This window comes from Artemia franciscana, chromosome 5 (assembly GCF_032884065.1).
Source record: "Artemia franciscana chromosome 5, ASM3288406v1, whole genome shotgun sequence".
Classification (NCBI taxonomy): Eukaryota; Metazoa; Arthropoda; class Branchiopoda; order Anostraca; family Artemiidae; genus Artemia; species Artemia franciscana.
In genome coordinates this window covers 28,848,034-28,867,665 of record NC_088867.1, presented here as the reverse complement: position 1 = coordinate 28,867,665, position 19,632 = coordinate 28,848,034, and the positions used below count along the sequence as shown (strand labels likewise).

Here is a 19,632-nt window from a genome sequence, read left to right as displayed (position 1 = left end):
AAGTCAAACATACCTACTTTTTCTCAATAACATATGCTATATGTAAACAATGAAAAATTAAAGCCCTTGCCGTGAGGCCTCGGGAGGGGAGGGCATCCCCAAACGCATAATTCTAACCTATTAAGTACGTTACTCTTTCAAACGCACTGAACTTTTCAACAATTCTAAAAAAATTGATGTCTTAAAACTTTCTTTGGATTTTTGCTATTATAAATGATAGAGTTTGGGAAGGGGTCTCTCAAATCACTTCAACTCTTAAAAAGGGTTATAACTTCCAATTTGAAATACACCGAGACCCATCTGAATCTATGGAACACTCATTCCATAAGAACCTTATATGACCCCAGGGCATAATTTAAAGGCCTTAATCCAGGGCTAAGACCAGATACATTTGTTGAAAAGAGGGATAGCTGGGGGGGGGTGCTACGTGACCTCCGTCATAATTGACTCTTAAAAAGGAACCAAAACTTCCGATGGTCTACCTTTAAAGTATATACTGCCATCCCTTCCATAAAAGCCTTAAAGGCCCAAGCGGCATTACTTTTGCTCTGTTGGTTTGTATTAACCTCAAAAGCCTTGTTATATGATCTTTGGCTATTTTGGAATAAAGGAACTGTCTCAAAATATCTATTGGATGCATCTCAAGAAAGTGCGATGTCTTTGTGTATGTGTGTGAGGGAAAGGGGGGAGTAACTGCGCTCTGATCACTTAGACTTTTATAGAGGGTACTAGAACTTATGATTACCAATCCAATGAGTCCCCTCCAAAGCATACACGACCACCCTTTCTATAAAAACCTTATATGCCCCGAGACCATAACTTATAACCCTTGCTTTAATAGCTGTAAAGGTAGGGGCTTTTCTTCTTAAATAAATAATTTCCGAAACCTTCAACTGCGATGAACAAACTTTTTATATCCAAATTTTTGATTAGAGGTGTTAAGGGAAATGATGAGCGTTGAGGGAGGAAGGGGTCTTTGCTCTGAAATCACTTTGACTCTGAAAAAGGGCACTATAGCTTCCAATTTCAAATCAAACAAGCCCCATCTGAAGTTTATGCGACTTTCCATTGCATAAAAACCTTATATACCTTCGCGGCATAACTTAAAACCGTATCTCCAGGGTGCTGGAGGGCTGTGTCAATCCTAGAAATATTATTATATATTCTGTGAACTATTTTGAACAAAATTGCTATCTCAAAATTTCAATCAGATGTGTTCGGTGAAAAGATGGGTTGTCGGGAAGAGAGGGGGACTGAATGCCCACCATCACTTTTGAAACTAAAAAAGGAACTAGAACTTCTAATTTTCAACCAACTGAGTCTCTTTTGAAGTTAAACAACCTACTCTTTCATAAAAACCTTATATGTCCTGCGGATAAACTTACAGCCCTCGCCCCAAGGCTCTGCTGGTTTGTGTCAACCCCAAAGCCTTGTTATATGATGTGTTATAAAATTGGCCCCATCTGAGATTTATGCGACCACCCATTCGATAAAATCCTTATAATACTCCATGGCATTACTTTCAACCCTATCCCCAGGGCACTGGGGGGTTGTGTCAACCCTAGAGGAATTTTTATATGTTCTTTGTACTATTTCTAGCAATATTGCAATCTAAAATTTTTAATCAGATTCTTTTTTGAAGAAGGGTCGTTAGGTGGGGGTGGGCTAGCTACCCTCCATCAGTTTTAACACTTAATTAGGAAATAAAACTTATTATTTTTTACCGAATGAGCCTTCTATAAAGTGTATACAACCATCCCTTTCATACAAACTTTAAATACCCCCTGGGCACAACTTACAACCCTTTTTTCAGGCTTTGGGGTTTGTTTCAACACCAAAAGCCTTTTTATACTATCTTTAGACTATTTTAAATAAAAACGTTATCTCAAAATTTCCATTATATGCATTTCGGGGCAATACGACGTGTGTTTGGGGGGGGGGGCTGCTGCCCTCCGATCAATTTGAATTAAAAAGAGCACTAGGTTTTTTGAATACCAATCCAATGAGGCCCCTCCGAAGTTCATAAAACTACGCTTTCTTTAAAAACTTAATATGCCCCAAGGATCATTTTTCCTTGGATCATTTTCAACTACTAAAAATGGCCCTAGTTTTCTCAATTTCCACTCGAATGTCGCCTTTTTGAAGTTTATACGACGTTGCTTTGAATAAAAAACCTTATACGCCCCAATGGCATAACTTACAACCCTTGTCCTGAGGGCTCTGGTGGGGGAGGAGGGGTTGTCTTCCTCTAGGACGTAATATCCAGACCTTTCAACTACGGTGAACAAAATGGCTATATCAAAATGTTGATCGGAAGTGTTTGGGAAAATGATGGTTGTTGGTGGAGGGTATATTCACCCTCTGATCGCTTTCGACTATTAAAAAAGTCACTACTCCTCTCAATATCCTGTTGAATGAGCCCTTTTTGAAGTTTCTCCAACAAATCTTTCTATAAAAACCTTGGCTACCCCAAGAAAATACCTTACAGGCCTGGTGGCTGTGCGGGGGGTGGGGGGGTTGGGTGGTTGTCATCTTCAAAGACATAATTTTCGGACCTTTCAACTAAATTGAACAAAATGGCTATATCAAAATGTTGATCGGATGTGTTTGAGGAATAATGGGCATGGTCCTCTCAAATTCCAATCAAATGAGGCCTCTTTGAAGTTTCTACGACAACGCTTTCTATAAAAACTTTATATGCCCCCAGAGTATAACTTACAACCTTTCCTCCGAAGGCTGTGTGAGGTTGTCATCCTCAAAGACATAACTTCCGGACCTTTCCACTACCTTTAACAAAACGACTATCTCAAAATTTTGATTGGATATATTTAGGGGATGGTGAGCGTGGTAGGAGGGCTAGGTGCCCTCTAATCGATCTTGACAATCAAAAGGAACTAGCCCTCTCAATTTCCAGTACAATTAGCTGTTTTTGAAGCTTCTACGACAACACTTTCTATAAAAGTTTATACGCCCCCAGAGCATAACTTACAACCTTTGCTCCGAAGGCTGTGGGAAGTTGTCATCCTCGAAGACATAATGTAAGGGCCTTTAAACTACGTTAAACAAAATGGATATCTCAAAATTTTGATTGGATGTGCTTAGGGAGATGGCGGGCGTGGTAGGAGGGCTATTTGCCCTCCAAAGACTTTTGACTATTAAAAAGGGCACTAGTCCTTTCAATTTCCAGTTGAATGAGCTGTTTTGAAGTTTCTACGACAACGCTTTCTGTAAAAACCTTATATACCCTTGCCTTGAGAGTTGTGTTCGGGGGGGGGGGTTATTATCCTCAATGACATAATGTCAGGACCTTTAAACTACGTTGAACAAAATTTCTCTGTCAAAATTAAGATTGGATGTGTTTGGGGGAATAATGGGCTTGGTAGGGGGGTTAGCAGTCCTCCAATCACTTTCGACTATCAAAAATTACACTAAACCTTTCAATTTCCAATCAAATGAGCCCTTTTTGAAGTTTTTTTTTTTACGACAGCTGCTTTGATACAAAGTGCTCTGGTCTAAAAACCATAAATAAAATAAAATTAATATTACATCGTGCCAGCATCGTTCTTTACTTAGGCAGTGCTATTGCGCTGCCTATGATAGTAAATTTCTAAAGACGATTTACATTGAAAATACTGTAGCTTCGTTTCAGAACCCTTCAATCACTTTTGACTAGTAAAAAAGGCGCAAGCCCTTTCACTTTCTAATAGAATGAGCCCCTTTCAAAGTTTTTTCAACAACAAATGGCAATCTAAAAATTTCTATCAGATGCATTAAGTGAAAATACGAGAAATGGATAGGGAGAATTATCCACCCTCCGACCACTCTGGATCTTAAAAATCATACTAGAACTTCTGATTACCAATCCAATGAGCCCCCTCCGAAGTTTCTACGAACAATATTTCTATATATGCCTTATATGCCCCCAGGGAATTACTTACCTTGTCCTGAGGGCTGTGGGGGTTTGTCATCCTCAAAGACATAATTTCTGGTCCTTTAAATTACGTTGAATAAAATACTATCTCAAAATTTTGATTGGATGTGTTTGGGGAAATGGTGGGCGAGGGAGGGGGTTATTTGCCCTCCAATAAATTTTGACTATTAAAAAGGGCACAATCTCCAATCGAATCAGCTGTTATCGAAGTTAATTCGACAAAAAATGGCTATATTAGAATTTCTATCAGATGCATTTCGGGAAATTACGAGGTCTGGGAGGAGGGGTATCCGACCCTCTGATCACTCTGAGTTTTAAAAAGGGGACTGGAACATCTCATTACGAAGCAAATGAGCCCCCTCCAAAGTTAATACGATCACCCTTTTTATAAATACCTTATTTGTCCCCAGGGCATAACTTAAAATTCTTGCCCTAAGGGTATGGGGGTTGCCATCCTCATCGACATAATTTTGGGAGCTTTCAATTACGTTGAACAAAATGGCTATCTCAAATTCTTATTGGGTGTGTTTGGGGAAATAGTGGGCATGGGGGGGGGGGTAGTCACTCCAATCACTTAAGACTATTAAGGATGACACTGGCCATTTAGATTTCCAATCAAATGAGCTGTTTTCGAAGTTTCTACGACAATAAATGACCATTTCAAAATTAAAATAGGATGCATTTCCGGAAAATACGAGGTTCTGGGAGGTATCCACCCTCCGATTCATCTGAGTTGTAAAAAGAGTACTAGACATTTTGATTACCGATTCAATGTGCCCCCTCCAAAGGTTATACGGTCACCTTTTCTATGTATACCTTATATGTCCCTAGGGCATAACTTACAACTCTTGCCCTGAGGGCTGAGGGGGGCTGTTATACTCAAAGACATAATTTATATACCTTTCAATTACGTTGAACACCATTATTATCTTAAAATTTTTATTGGGTGTGCTTGGTGAAATGGTGGGCGTGGCATGTGGCTAGTTGCCGTCCAATCATTTTTGACTATTAAAAAGGCCACTGGCTCTTTCAACTTCTAATCGAATGAGCTGTTTTCGAAGTTGTATTGGCAACAAATGACCATCTAAACATTTCTATGAGATGCATTTCGGAAAAATAAAACGTGTGTATGTGGAAGGGGTATCCACCATCTGATCACTTTGAATCTTAATAAGGGCACTATAACTTCTAATTACCAATCCAATGAGCCCCCCTCCTAAGTTTAAACTATCACCCTTTCTATATATATATATATATATATATATATATATATATATATATATATATATATATATATATATATTATATATACATTATATACCATCAGGCCATAACTTACAAACCTTGCCCTGAAAGCTCTAGAAGGGAGTGTCATTTTCTAAGACATAGCTTCAGGGCCTTTCAATTACGATGAACAAAATGGCTATCTAAAAATTTGGATTAGATGACTTTCGGGAAATGGTGGGCATGGGAGGAGGTTTAATTATCCTCCACACAATTTTGACTTAAAAAGAGCAATAGCCCTTTTAATTTCCAATCGAACAAGCTCTTTTTGAAGTTTCTAAGAAAACAAATGGTCATCTCAAAATTTCTATTAAATGCACTTCGGGAAAAATATAAGGCGTGGGGGGTATCCACCCTCCGATCACGCTGAGTCTCAAAAAGGGCACTACAACTTCTGATTAACAATTCAATGAGCCCCCTCCGAATTTACGATCACCTTTTCTATATATACCTTATATAACCTCAGGGCTTAACATATAACCCTTGCACTGAGGGCTGTAGTGGTGTTGTCATCCACAAAGACATTATTTCTGGCTCTTTCAAATACGTTGAACAAAACACTATCTCAAAATTTTGATGGAATGTTTTTGGGAAAATTGTGCGTGGTGGGGGATTAGTTACGCTCTAATCACTTTTGACTATTAAAAAGGACACTAGCTCTTTCATTTTTCAATCGAAAGAGGTCTGTTTGACGTTTCTATGATAAAAAATGACCATCTCAAAATTTCTATCAGATACATTTCGGGAAAATACAAGTTTTATGGAGGGGGCTATCCACCCTCCGATCACTCTTAATCTCATAAAGGGCACTAAAACCTCTTATTAGTAGTCCAATGAGCCCCCTCCGAAGTTTTTACGATCACCTTTCTGTGTAAACCTTAAATGCCCCCAGGGCAAAACTTACAACCCTTACTCTGAGGGCTGTGTGGGGTTGTCGTTCTCAAATCATAATTTCCTGAGTTTTTAACTACGTTAAACAAAATGGCTGTCTCAAAATTTTGATTGAACATGTTTGGGAAAATGGTGGGCGCGGGGGGGGGGGGTGGTAGTTGCCCTCAAGTCACTGTTGACTATTAAAAAGGACACTAGTCCTTTCAATTTCCAATCGAAAGAGCCTTTTTTGAAGTTTTTTCGACAATTCCTTCGATATGAAGTGCCCTGGTCTTAAAAAAAAAAAAATTGTGCCCACATCGCTCCTTACTTAGGCAGCGCTATTGCATCTTTTCGCTGCCCATAATCAGTATACCTAGCTTGGCTAAAATAGCAGTTCCACTAGATTCAATCCATTTCACTCTGAAAAAAAATGTAAAACTTAACTTTTTTGCCTTTCAAGCGAATATTTATTTTTAAATTTCCTAATTTTACTAGACTCGAGAATGTATACAAGTATTTAATCAGAATAAGAAAGCGGGAGTTTTTCACTCCTAGTTGAAGGGGTTGGGTGGGCGGTTGGAAGGGGGGGGGGGGTAAAAATTCAGTGTTTATTGGTTTTCAGACATGCCAAATCACTAGTAGAATTTTTAGTTTTACAGCTATTTTCAGCTGTGAAATAATTCATGGAGGGTTGGGAAGTGGCACTGCCAAACATAAGAGCCATTTTTATTATCTTGAAGATATAGAGGACTCTAGATTTATTTTTAAATAAGCCTTTACGAAATTTGGGTAACCAACTCATTAGATACGTATCCTGTTCGAAAAAAAAGAAAAAAAAGATGGAAATACGTGAGTAAAAATGCGGTATCAGACGGTTTTCTGTATTGGAACCATCGAGAAACGTACTATTGAGTAAAAATTAAGTTTGAAGAACTAATTCAGATTAAGCTCCTATTTTGGGCTTTTAAATCGTCCTTAAAAAAACGAAAATCGATTCTTCAATAAAACAATTCTAGACACAGCTTATGGCAATGATTATTCCTTATTCTGAGACAGACTGAAAAAAAAAATTTCTGCGCTCAAAAAAAACATTTACAATTCAGCTACAATTTTACTCGCTATTTTAGGAGTCATCAGGCTGTTTGATTCCCCAAGAGTAATGAAACGACTTCAGGATATGGAACTCAAAGATAAAAAGAAGAGTGAGCCAGCCAAGCCTCCTCCTTCTGCTCCAATGGCAACACCAACTCAATTGTCTCAACCTGCTAGGAAAACAGCTCGTCAGCAGAGTGAAGAAGATGAAATAGCAAAATTGAAAAAACAAAACAAAGAAACTACTTCCGGTAGCGAAACCAAACCTGTACTGTCGTCCGTCACAGAGACATCTAGACGAAAGGCAAGTGGTCAGTTTGTAAATACCGAAGAGGAAGGAACTCGACGATCAAACCCTACAACTCCAACAGCTGACAGATCAAGGCCAAGTTATTCTCGACAGGTTAGAAGTTTTATTATCATTTAATTATTGAAACTCCTTTAAATATCTAAAACGTCACATCAATTAAATTCAAATTTTAGCTCATAGATACCACAATATTGTCTACAGTTAAAAAGGATGACTTGATGTTTTCTATGAAAGCGGGTTATTGTAGATATATCAATTCAATTTTGAAAAGAGTTAATGACTGTTTATACGCTCTCTAGGAACTGTATGCCTTGTTGCCCTTACTCCTACGTTTGTCTTTGCCTTTTACCAATTGATCATAACCTTCTTGACGTCAAGTATCAGATGTATCAGATAAGGGATTGTGTCGTGTTGAATGTTTATTCTGGCGTTCTGCATAAAATAGTTGCTAATACACAAGCTTTTATTTCCGTCTGGGCAAAAGTAAATATTTAAATCCAAAGAAACTAATCAATGGATAATATTCTTCACATCTAGAGGACTGTTTCACTACATAAACTTTGTGATTCTAAGATATCTCCTTCATGGGGTCTTGGGCCGGGGAGGGGGCGAGCAGCTAAACGCTCAAAATGGTAATCTATGGAAATTTTCACATGTTCGAATTAAATAGGAAGAATAGAAGATTTTGCACAAGTACCTAAAACTATCCTTATGCAATTCCACTTCAAAATAACTAGAATATATTTCACAAACTTTTAAGCGCCCATGCTTCATATCCCTACTTTACCACTGTCATCGACTCGGCCTCCTGCATCCTCATCTTTGTATGAAAACGTCTACTTGATCCTTTGTTTGGAATATGAGACTTAATTGTCTTAGCCTACCGTTTATTACAGTCCTAGAAACTGCGACCGAAAAGTATTTTTGTATTGCTTTGTACATATTTTCTCCGGTCACATCCTGGAGTTTCTAAAACTGTTCTTAAATAATTTCTCCTTAGATTTATCCTTAGACCTTTTAAACGATTAACTAAGAATTTTAAACGAGCAACAAAGTAACATTAAGAATTCATCTGCAAGTCATTTTCCAATTCAACCTTTGTAAACACCCATGGCTTAGAACTATGCTTGACCAGCACCGTTACATTGACTTTTGATATCATAATTATCCCAGATTGTACTTATCCCTGTTCGATATGATGTTAGAGTAATCAGTCTGGGTTTTCATCTAAGCGTCACAGAGACCACACTTCTATAGTTTCTTGAGATTTTTTGTAAGTGTAATATCCAGCCATAAAATCGAATAAACATTAGGGATAGGCATCTACGACAAATCAATTTTTGATCAACTTATTAAAAGAATTTTATTAACGTGAGCCCGGAGTGATATCACTCAACCCATAAAACACATGGAAGAAACATTCTCAAGAATTTCCGAAACGCAAAACTCCACTTGATATTATTCTAGATGAAACTTAAAAACTGTTAGATAAAATTTCAGACATGTACGCCTTGACGAAAGGAAACATTGAAAGAGGATAGGGCACCGCTCCCTTTGTTCGAAGATACGAATTTTTCGAACCAGAAGCATAGAGGAAGAATAGACCAAGGATAAAGAACTTGACTATGATCCACACCATCGAAGGGCTTAGACAGATCAAGAGCATTAATATGAAGACTAAACCCTATAGCTGAAGCATCTTTGAGAATGAAGGAAAGCAAGATCGCAGTGAGTGTGCTGGCCTCCATCACCAGACTAAAAGCCAAACTGATTTCCCCCAAAAGTTGCATTATTGCGTAAAAAGAAAGTAGGATAAATTCAAAAATTTGGCTAAGATTAAAGGCAACCATAATAGGCCTGTAGGAATTCAAATTCGAGAACGAAAGGGGCGTTTCCATACAATAATCTGCCAGGAACTAGGGAACAACAAAAGTACATTAGGAAAAACAACTGTTGGTGGAAAAACAATGGTGAGCAGTTTATTTTCAAATCACTAGAACTAATACCGTAAAAATTCAAAGAGCATGCTCTTAATTTTTGAACAGATATAACTGCAGCATCAAGAGAAACGAGAAGAACCGAAGCAAGGAAATTTGAATAAACGTTATTAGTATTTCACTTCGGGAAATAATCCTGAAAGGAGGTTAGACCTGCTATAATAAGCAACGTTGCGTTTGCCGGTCTATCCAATCTAATTGAATTAACCCCTTTTCTTTCATATTTAGAGGAAAATAGAGACATTTGTGTCTGCTAGATCGCACACTTTTTATTTAAAAACAAGACGTCTTGACTGGTCAAGATCTAGATGAAGACTGGAAGCTCACTTAATTTTTGTTTTAAACATGTTCCCAGATAATGGACGACCATTGTCTACCTACGTTTAAAGCCACAGTTTACGCTGTTCTGGTTACTTGTAGATAGTCGCTGCCTTTGTCTGAATGTCAATATCGCATCTGTCATATCTTTTTCGTTACAAATTAAACCTTCTTACAAATAGCCGTTATTCCGTTTTGAGTCGAATATCTTGATCTAGCAGGTGCATTAACTACCAATGAATAAACTGTGATTAACAATCACGTTGAGCTTTTTACTAGTAGTTTTTATTTATCCTCTTCTTATTTTGTCTCCTCTTTAGGCAAAATATGTGGCTTTTAATCTTTAATAACATAAATGTTTGTATTTTTAGTATTTTGCTCATTTGTTTTCCAAATAAGACATTTATTTATGTTCATGACTGTTACCCAAGATTTTTCTGCATCTTCATTCCTACTTAAGGAAACCTCTCACTTCTATCTCGATTTAATTCAAATCATTAATTTGGAAATTAACTCAAACTATTCTATTCTATGAAATTTTAATGAATTTCAGCATTAAGTAATTTCAATATAATTTTGTTTCTCGACATAAAAAAAAAACAAAAAAAAAATAAATAAATAAATAAAAAAAAACTGCCTCTTGTCACATGACTCATGAAGTGACACGATTGATGCATAAAAAACCAGAGCTAAGAGCTCATATGGCACTTGTGACGAGGCAAGAAGAGCTAAGAGCCAAGAGCTCATATGCTATGAGCTCTAACAAAATTCTAAGAATCAATAGATTGATTTAAAAGGAAAATCAGAGGCTTAATGCTGGTCAGGATTTAAAATAAGAGCTCTGAGTCACGATGTCCTTTTAAATATCAAAATTCATTAAGATACGATCACCCACTCGTAAGTTATAAATACCTCATTTTTCTAATATTTCCTCTCCCTTTAGCCCCCCAGATGGTCGAATCTGAGAAAACGACTTTATCAAGTGAATTTGTGCAGCTCCCTGACACGCCTACCAATTTTCATCGTCCTAGCACGTCCAGAAGCACCAAACTCGCCAAATCACTGAACCCCTCCCCCCAACTCCCCCAAAGAGAGCGAATCCAGTACGGTTACGTCAATCACGTATCAAGGACATTTGCTTATTCTATCCACCAAGCTTCATCTCGATTCCTCCACTCCAAGTGTTTTCCAAGATTTCCCCCTCCAACTCCCCCCAATGTTAAAAGATCTGGTCGGGATTTGAAATAAGAGCTCTGAGACAAGAATTCCTTCTAAATATTAAATTTCATTAAGATCCGATCACCTATTCGTTAGATAAAAATACCCCAATTTTCACGTTTTCCAAGAATTCCGGTTTCCCCCTCCAACTCCCCCCAATGTCACAGGATCTGGTCGGAATTTAAAATTAGAGCTTTAAAGCACAATATCCTTCTAAATATCAAATTTCATTAAGATCTGATCACCCTTTCGTAAGTTACAAATACCTTATTTTTTTCAAATTACCCCCCCCCCCCCAACTCCACCAAATAGAGCAGATCTGGTCCGGTTATATCAGTCACGCATCATAGACAGGTTTTTATTCTTCCCATCCAGTTTTATCCTGATATATCCGCTTTAAGTATTTTCTAAGATTCCCCCCACCCAACTGCCCCCCCCCCCCAATGACGCTGGATCTGGTTGAGATTTAAAATAAGAGATCTGAGTTACGAGGTCCTTCTAAATATGAAGTTTCATGAAGATCCGATCACTCCTTCGTAAGTTAAAAATACGTCATTTTTCTAATTTTTCAGAATTAAACCCCCCCCCCCTCAATAGAGTGGATCCGTTCCAATTATGTAAATCATGTATTTAAGACTTCTGCTTATTTTTACCACCAAGTTTCATCCCGATCCCACTCTAAGTGTTTTCCAAGATTTTAGGTTCCCCCCCCCCCAACTGCTCCCCCAATGTCACCAGATCCGGTCGGGATTTAAAATAACAGCTCTGAGACACGATATCCTTCCAAATATCAAATTTCATTAAGATCTGATCAATCCTTCGTAAGTTAAAAATACTTCAATTTTTCTATTTTTTACGAATTAACGGGCCCCCTCTCCCCCACATGGTCAAATCAGGACAACGACTATTTCTAATTTAATTTGGTCCGGTCCTTGATACGCCTGCCAAATTTCATCGTCCTAGCTTACCTGGAAGTGCCCAAAGTAGCAAAACCGGGACCGACAGACCGACAGAATTTGCGATTGCTAATATGTCACGTGGTTAATAACAAGTGCCATAAAAAGGTGTAATTAAATTGAAGAAAGTTTACAAATAGGTATTTTGAAATAAGTAATAATTCTTAAAAAAAAAAAATGCAAACGATGGCTGAAAAATTCGGATTTTGTCTTATATTTGGGTATGTTTTGAAGTACGATCAGTTTCTTTAGTTTTGAATCTAACACACTAAATCTTTAACACAGAGGGTGGAAAGCTTATGGGGTTATCAAAATCCTCGTATAAAAGATAGCTGTTGCTCATTTTAAGTCTTAACGTTGTATTGGAACTTTGATTTTGAAAACAAAACAACTTGTTTAAAAAATCCTATCTTTAAACTATCATTTTCATTAAACTTTCATTAAACTTCCTTTCATTAAACTTTATTCCTATCATTAAACTTTAGCTCTTTGTGCTAAAGTCTTTTATTATTTTAAAAAGTAGAGTTGTGAAAAAGAGTCAAACTTTAGCGTAAAGAGCGGGGCGTTGAGGAGGGGACAACCCCGTTCATATACGGAATAATTTCTATTCGTTTTAAGTTTAATGTCGCTCCTTACTTGCAGTAAAAAAAACTAGTTTTTTTTTATTTAATTACTAACGTAAAGCGGTTACTAAGCCCCTAAGCCCGCGAAGTTTTGCTTGTAATGGGCCAGCTTTGCTTAGCTTGTAATTTTCCCTGAAAAATTAACAAATACCGTAATAAGGTCTAATAAAAAAAAAAAAAAAAAAAAAACTATTCCTGAATTAGGGTACGGTTTAAAATATGTCTCAAGGATGGGGTATCTGAAATTTTTAAATTAGTTAATGGCCAAGAATTTTGCCGTTTTTCAAGAGAGATTCTTTGAATAATTGTAGTTCTTAGTGATGCCCCTCGTCTTTTTTTTGTGCAGATAAACACAACAATGTAATATTTTATGTTATTTTCATAATGTTTTTAAAAAAGGAGGGGAGCTCTTAACCCGCAGCACCCATATTGCATACTTAGTCCAAAGATATTTCTTCACAGGTTTGCAGGTTACGGTAATCTCATCGCCGCTCGTCGTCCATATTTATCTGAAACATCCTCATTGAAAAATGAAATTCTTGATTCAACTTTTTGTTCATATTCATTCTTATGGTCCCATAACTTTTCCATAAAATTGTCACGTTTTTAGCTTTTTCAGTTTCTCTTAAGCTTCTTAAAATTTCGCTTCGTGGATTTTTTTCTTAAAATTACTCCACTCTTTTTCCTCACTGCTATCGGCAGCTTCAGCCTTTGGGTCTTAAATATATTTTGGGCCTTCAACCCTTGCAAACAAACCTTGCTGACATCTGGTAAGATTTGCCCTTCCACACCCTAGTCCGCTAATATGAGCAGCTGGGCTTTTGGCCATTTCATAACAGCGGGCTCTTGTCACCTCATTATGCTCGCTTTTTACGGGCTCATGGTACTTTGCTTAACAAGGAAAAAACAATTTTAGAGAAAATGACAGCCCAACATAATTTATCAAATACGGCTTACCAATGCTACATATCAAAATATAGTGGTAATATTATCCTTATTTCTTATAGACCTCAGCATTAGAAAGGAAGGAAGAATCAGTAGCGACATCCTTTGCCTCTGCAGCTTCTGGCACTGCAAGTGCAGCAGAATCAGATGACGGCAGTATTACTGCTAGCAAACCAGAAATATCCAAGCAAACTAGTCGGACTCAGTTGGATTCTGACTCTCCCAAGCAGCGGCATAGCTATGCTGGATCGACAACTACATCTAATCTGCATTCACCAACGACTACTAAGCCACTATCACGTGCAAGTTCAGGCAGTTCAGTCAATTTAGGCGAGGAACAAAAGTCTGGGCGAAGTTCACGGATTAGTCGAATTTCAGTCGACCGTTTTAAATTAAAGTCCGCTAGCTCATCAAGTACTAGCACTGAATCGTCGGCAGCTTCTTCGCCAGTACGAAACACAGGTTTGTAGCTTTTATTTTGATTAATCCTAAATCTTGGGTTTTACTGTTTATACTTAAAACAGATATTTTTCCAGAGATGAAATGTGACGAAGACGAGTCGAAAGGAGAAACTAATGGAACATGTAAGAACAGTATTTATTATAAATATTATAATAATGGCTGTTTGTCCTAACATTTTTTTTCGCATTGCTTTTTTAGTTCCTTTATTTACATTTTTATTTTTTTTATTTTTTTGCACTCATTAATGAAGTATTTTGGTGTAACCAATAATATTGCTTTCGAATCTAAAGTCTAACGTCTGAACGTCACATTTTGTTTATGTGCTTGAATTTCGACGCACTTCCCTATTTCTTTATTTACTAACTATCATTTTTACCACTTCGTAAAATCTGAAATTCAAAACCAAGGTATAAGCAAAAAATTTATTTAATATAAAGAAATATAAAAAGAGTTGTTTGGAGCTTTAAATTGTAGTTGGTTTTCATTTTCCTACTTATTACGTGTTGAAAAAAAAAACAACATCGTTAATTTACAAGATCCTGTTTGATTCAGTAGACTGATTTTAGGTGATAATTATTTTTGCTATTACTTTATCTTGTTTGGAATGATAGTTTTAAATATTTTGAGTCCAGCTTAAATTTAAACTGGAAATATTTTTTGCCAATTCGCTAACTACATTTACTGAAGCTTTTTTTTCAAAAATGCACATTCATATCTCCCTTTTTCTTACTCACAAGAGAAACATCAATCCCCAGCAGCAGATCTCCTAGCATTTTTCCTCTTGAAAAAGCAGTGTAGATACTGACTTTCGACTCTAAAAGCTATTTACTAATTACTCAACTGAGCAAAGTTAAAATTAAATTTAAGCAAGTAATTTCATTATGCTCCGATTTTTTCTATTCAAGTAACCATAACAGATATTAATTTTTCTGTTAACGAGCACAGAGATGATAACTTACATAATGATAAATTTAAAGTAAAACCGACAAGTCTTGTCAAAACCCTTAAAAATAAAATAAACCTAAGAGACAGAATTTTCAGCCTGTAGATTCAGCAATAAAGATATATTAGAACACTAATGTCCTGCCTGTATTATAAACAAGGCGTCTTTACTTTTAATATGTAAATAAGGAAGACTTTAAACGGAAGCTAAGGAGACGCATGAGCGAACCTTACCCAAAGCAAAACTAAAGGTACAACTATTGTACATTTTGCTTATGACTACATTTAAACATTATCCTTTATTAATGCATTATCATTCTACAGGTGCTGCTTTTTCAACAGATGAATTAAGGAGTCGATTTCTTGCTAATAATAGTAAAAAGAATGTAAGTATACCACCATTATCATCGGTGTCTAGAAATACTTCTGACACGGAGACTGGATATTCTCGGTCTCGCTACGGAGATAAAACTCCACAATCATCTGCTTGTAGTGTCCCATCGTCTCGGCTTGGCTCAACCAACACAACTGGAACAAGTTCTGCAGTGACCAGAGCGCCATTTCAGTCACGTTTTTTAGGTAAATGCAATTCTGTTTTCTGTCTTCCAAGTTTCCTTGAGGCTACTTTTTAAAAATTATTTATCAAATTAATTACTCTGCTTAAAACTAAATAAACTTTAGAAAAACCGATCTCTAGTGCGTGTATTCCACTTCATAGTGATAGACTTTAGGAAAAGAAAATTTGTATCTAATATTATTCATTTTAAATTGTTAACTGGAGAAGAAAATTTGTTTCCAACATTATCTTTTTTTAATGTTTTTCTAAAGAAAACAATTCTGTGCTGTAATGCTGAAAACATTTGCTTCCAATAGTTGAAGCATTTAACTTAAGAATGATAAGGTAACAATATAATGTTCGATTATAAGATTTGTTTATAAAGGTAGCTTGTGCATAACTTTTTTTTTATTGGAATTTTGAATATTTTGAAGTTGTTTGTTTTATTGTCCATCTCAATTCCCTTGTAGGCGTGCTAAACTTGTGCCGAAGCATCTTTGTTGTCTTGACATAAATAAGTTTGTCTGAGGGAGGCTGTACCACCCTCAGTCCTCTGCTGTTTCTGCTAAAGTTTGAAATTTCTTTAAATATTTTCTGAAAAAATAAAATTTTGAGTTAAGTATTTTGGAAGGTAGTCGACAAGTAAAATAATTGTAATTATTAAATGGCTACTTTTGTTGGATTCAAAATGCTTCCACTAAAAGCACTAGTAGAACTATAGCATAAAGAGCGGAGGTTGAAGGGAATATGTAGCTCTTTTGAAATGCAGGGTTAGTAATGTACGTTTTAAGTTTTAATGTTACTCTCTAATTTTACTTGATAAAAACTTGTGCCTTTTTATCTAAGTAAAACGTAAAACGATTTGAAATAAACTAACATGATGAATAAATTACATAAATTAATATAAAGAATCTGAGGGCTCATGAAACTCTTAGTCTTTTCGTCTAGAACGTTCTAAATCTTCTAAATCTAAATATAAAACGTCCAAATCTTGTGCTACAATTGCTCATTGTCCTGGTCGATCAGAAAAAAAGTTTTTTCGGCTATTTTCTGGCAAATAAGTATTTTTTTTTTTTTTTTATTTATAAGGAGAGCCTTATGCCCCAAAAATAAAGAACTCTTTGTAAATTAACACTCTCATTGACCTGGGAATGATGGGTGTAGGTAACAAGCTGTTCGAAAAAAGCTATTTCACCCGTTTTATAACCTAATTTTTTAACAATGCAGTTTGAAATTCCTAAGAAATTCTATAATTGGCCATCCGCCAATGGTCAGTTTGGCCCTTGACCCACGGACTTTTGAGATTAAGTTTCAAGGAAAAAACTGTCTTTTATTTAGTTCCACTTTTTTAGTCCATGTCGCCCGCCTAAATTTTGAACATTGTCCCTTCTTTGCCAAGGAACGTAACGATGTAGGTTTCAAGCTGTTTGCAGAAGATTATTTATTATCATTTAGGGCTTAATTGTGGTTTAAGCCAAATTGTAATTTGATTGTTTTTATCCATTGGTGTTTCCTTGGGCCAAAGACCTACAGATGAAAGTCTTACCCCTATTGGAAAGCCTTTCTAGTCCTTGTTCAAGGGACTCGTTTCTCAAATATAATTTTTTTTTTTTAACTTACGAAGGAGTGATCGGATCTTAATGAAATTTGATTTTTGGAAGGATATCGTGTCTCAGAGCTCTTCTTTTAAATCCCGACTGGATCCGGTGACTTTGGGTGGAGTTGGGGGGGGGGACCTAAAATCTTGGAAAACGCTTAGAGTGGAGGGATCAGGATGAAACTTGGTGGTAAAAATAATCGTAAGTCCTAGATACGTGATTGAAATAACTGGAACGGATCCGCTCTCATTGGTGGAGCTAGGGGAGGAGGGTTAATTCTGAAAAATTAAAAAAATTAGGTATTTTTAACTTACGAAGGAGTGATCGGATCTTAATGAAATTGAACATTTAGAATGATATCGTGTCTCAGAGCTCTTATTTTAAATTTCGACCGGATCTGATGAAGGGGAAGCTGGGGGGCGGAACCTAAAATCTTGGAAAACGCTTAGAATGGAGGGATCGGGATGAAACTTGGTGGGAAAAATAAGCACAAGTCCTAGATACGGGATTGACATAACTGGAATGGATCTGCTCTCTTTGGGGGAGTTGGGGGGGATGGTTAATTCTAACCCTCCCCCCAACTCCGAAAGAGTGATCGTATCTTAATGAAATTTCATACTTAGAAGGACCTCGAAACTCAGAGCTCTTATTTTAAATCCCGACCGGATCCAGTGTCATTAGGGGGGGGGGGAATCTTGGAAAGCGCTTAAAGCGGAGAGATCAGGATGAAACTTGGTGGAAAGAATAAGCACAAGTCCAAGATATGTGACTGACATAACCGGACCGGATCCGCTCTCTTTGGTCGAGTTTGGGGGGGGGGTAGTTCGGAAAGATTTAGAAAAAATGTGACATTTGTAACGTACGAACGGGTAATCAGATCTTAATGAAATTTGATATTTATTAGAATTTTCTGCTCTAGAACTCTCATTTTAAATCTCGACCAGATCTGGTGACATTGAAGGGAGTTGGAGGGGGAAACCTAAATTCTTGGAAAACGTGAAAATGGAGGTATCTTACGAATGAGTGATCGGATCTTAATGAAACTTGATATATAGAAGAATCTTATGTCTCAGATGCTCCATTTTAAATTTGAATCAGATCCGGGGACATAGAGGATTGGAGGGGGGAAACAGAAATCTTGGAAACTGGAAATCTTGGAAAACCCGTCGAGTGGAGGGATCGGGATGAAACTTGACGGGAAGAATAAGCACAAGTTATAGATACGAGGTTGACATAATTGGTACGGATCCGTTCTCTTTGAGGGAGCTGGGGGTTGTTAATTTGGAAAAATCAGAAAAATTGAGGTATTTTTAACTTGAGAACGGGTGACCGGATCTTAATGAAATTTGATATTTAGAAGGAACTCATGTCTCAGAGCTCTTATTTCAAATCCGGACCAGATCTTTTGACATTTTGGGGAGTTGGAGGGGGAAACCGGAAATCTTGGAAAACGCTTATAAATGTCGTAGATACGTGATTGACGCAACCGGACTGGATCTGCTCTCTTTGGGGGAGTTAGGTGGTGGGGTTCAGAGCTTTGGCGAGTTTGGTGCTTCTGGACGTGCTTGGCTCTTTCTCTCAACTCTACTTTTTAAAACAGTAAAAAACTTTAGCGTAAAGAGCGGGACGTTGATGAGGAAGCAACCCCTTTCATATACGAAGTAATTTCTGTTCGTTTTAAGTTTTAATGTCGCTCCTTACTTTCAGTTAAAAAAACTTGTTTTTATTTATTTAATTTCTAAAAGTTTTTGAATCAATGCATGTTTTGATTTTGGCTCTCCGCAGAGGAATAATTAAAACCAAATTTGCATATTTTTTTTTTTTTTTTTTGGCTAAATGGCTTTCTCATAATTTTGATCGAATGATTTTGAGAAAAAAGGAGTGGGGGAGGAAGCCTAGTTGCCCTCCAATTTCTTGGTTACTCAAAAAGGAAACTAGAACTTTTAATTTTTTTTTCGGATGTTTTTATTAGTGAAAGATACACGTAACTTATAAATTAGCTTACGTAACGAACTTTTGTATTCTCATGTTTTTATTACATAAATGAGGGGGTTCACCCCTTCATCAGTTCCTCGCTCTTTACACTAAGCTTAAATTTTGTCCCAATTCATTAAGAATGACCCCTTAATCACAAAAGCCGTAGAATAAATTGTTGAAATTACTAAAAATACTTTAGCGTAAAGAGCGAAGTATTAGGAGGAGGTGAGCCCCTCATATGCGTAATAATTTCTGTTCGTTTTAAGTTTTAATGCTGCTCCTTACTTCAAGCTAAAAAAAAAATTTCATATTTATTTTTGCATTGTGTTTTTTTTTAAATAATGCTAGAAAGTCCTGCACTCCCTTCATGGAAATTTTCTTCCCTTATGACAAATTCCTCGATGGAAAGTTCCCCAAACATATCCCCCAACATATCCCCCTCTTTTCAACCCTTCTCCCAACCAAAAAATCCCCCTGAAAACGTCTGTACACTTCCCAATAACCATTACTATATGTAAGCACTGGTCAAAGTTAGTAACTTGTAGACCCT

The 19,632-nt window shown here is 36.8% G+C and overlaps 1 protein-coding gene across 8 annotated transcripts in view; it reads left to right on the top strand.

Annotated features, from left to right (window-relative positions):
- LOC136027226 (RING finger protein nhl-1-like) overlaps positions 1 to 19,632 on the top strand; it is a 147,321-nt gene that overhangs the window by 73,941 nt on the left and 53,748 nt on the right. For 2 of the 8 annotated variants that reach the window (XM_065704277.1, XM_065704275.1), the window contains exons 8-11: positions 7,216 to 7,583; positions 13,610 to 14,009; positions 14,084 to 14,131; positions 15,276 to 15,337. In XM_065704277.1, coding sequence (XP_065560349.1) covers positions 7,216 to 7,583; positions 13,610 to 14,009; positions 14,084 to 14,131; positions 15,276 to 15,337 — 878 coding nt within the window. Of the gene's footprint in view, positions 1 to 7,215; positions 7,584 to 13,609; positions 14,010 to 14,083; positions 14,132 to 15,275; positions 15,531 to 19,632 lie in introns of all 8 variants that reach the window. The other 6 variants (XM_065704271.1, XM_065704272.1, XM_065704279.1 and 3 more) reach the window with 3 other exon arrangements.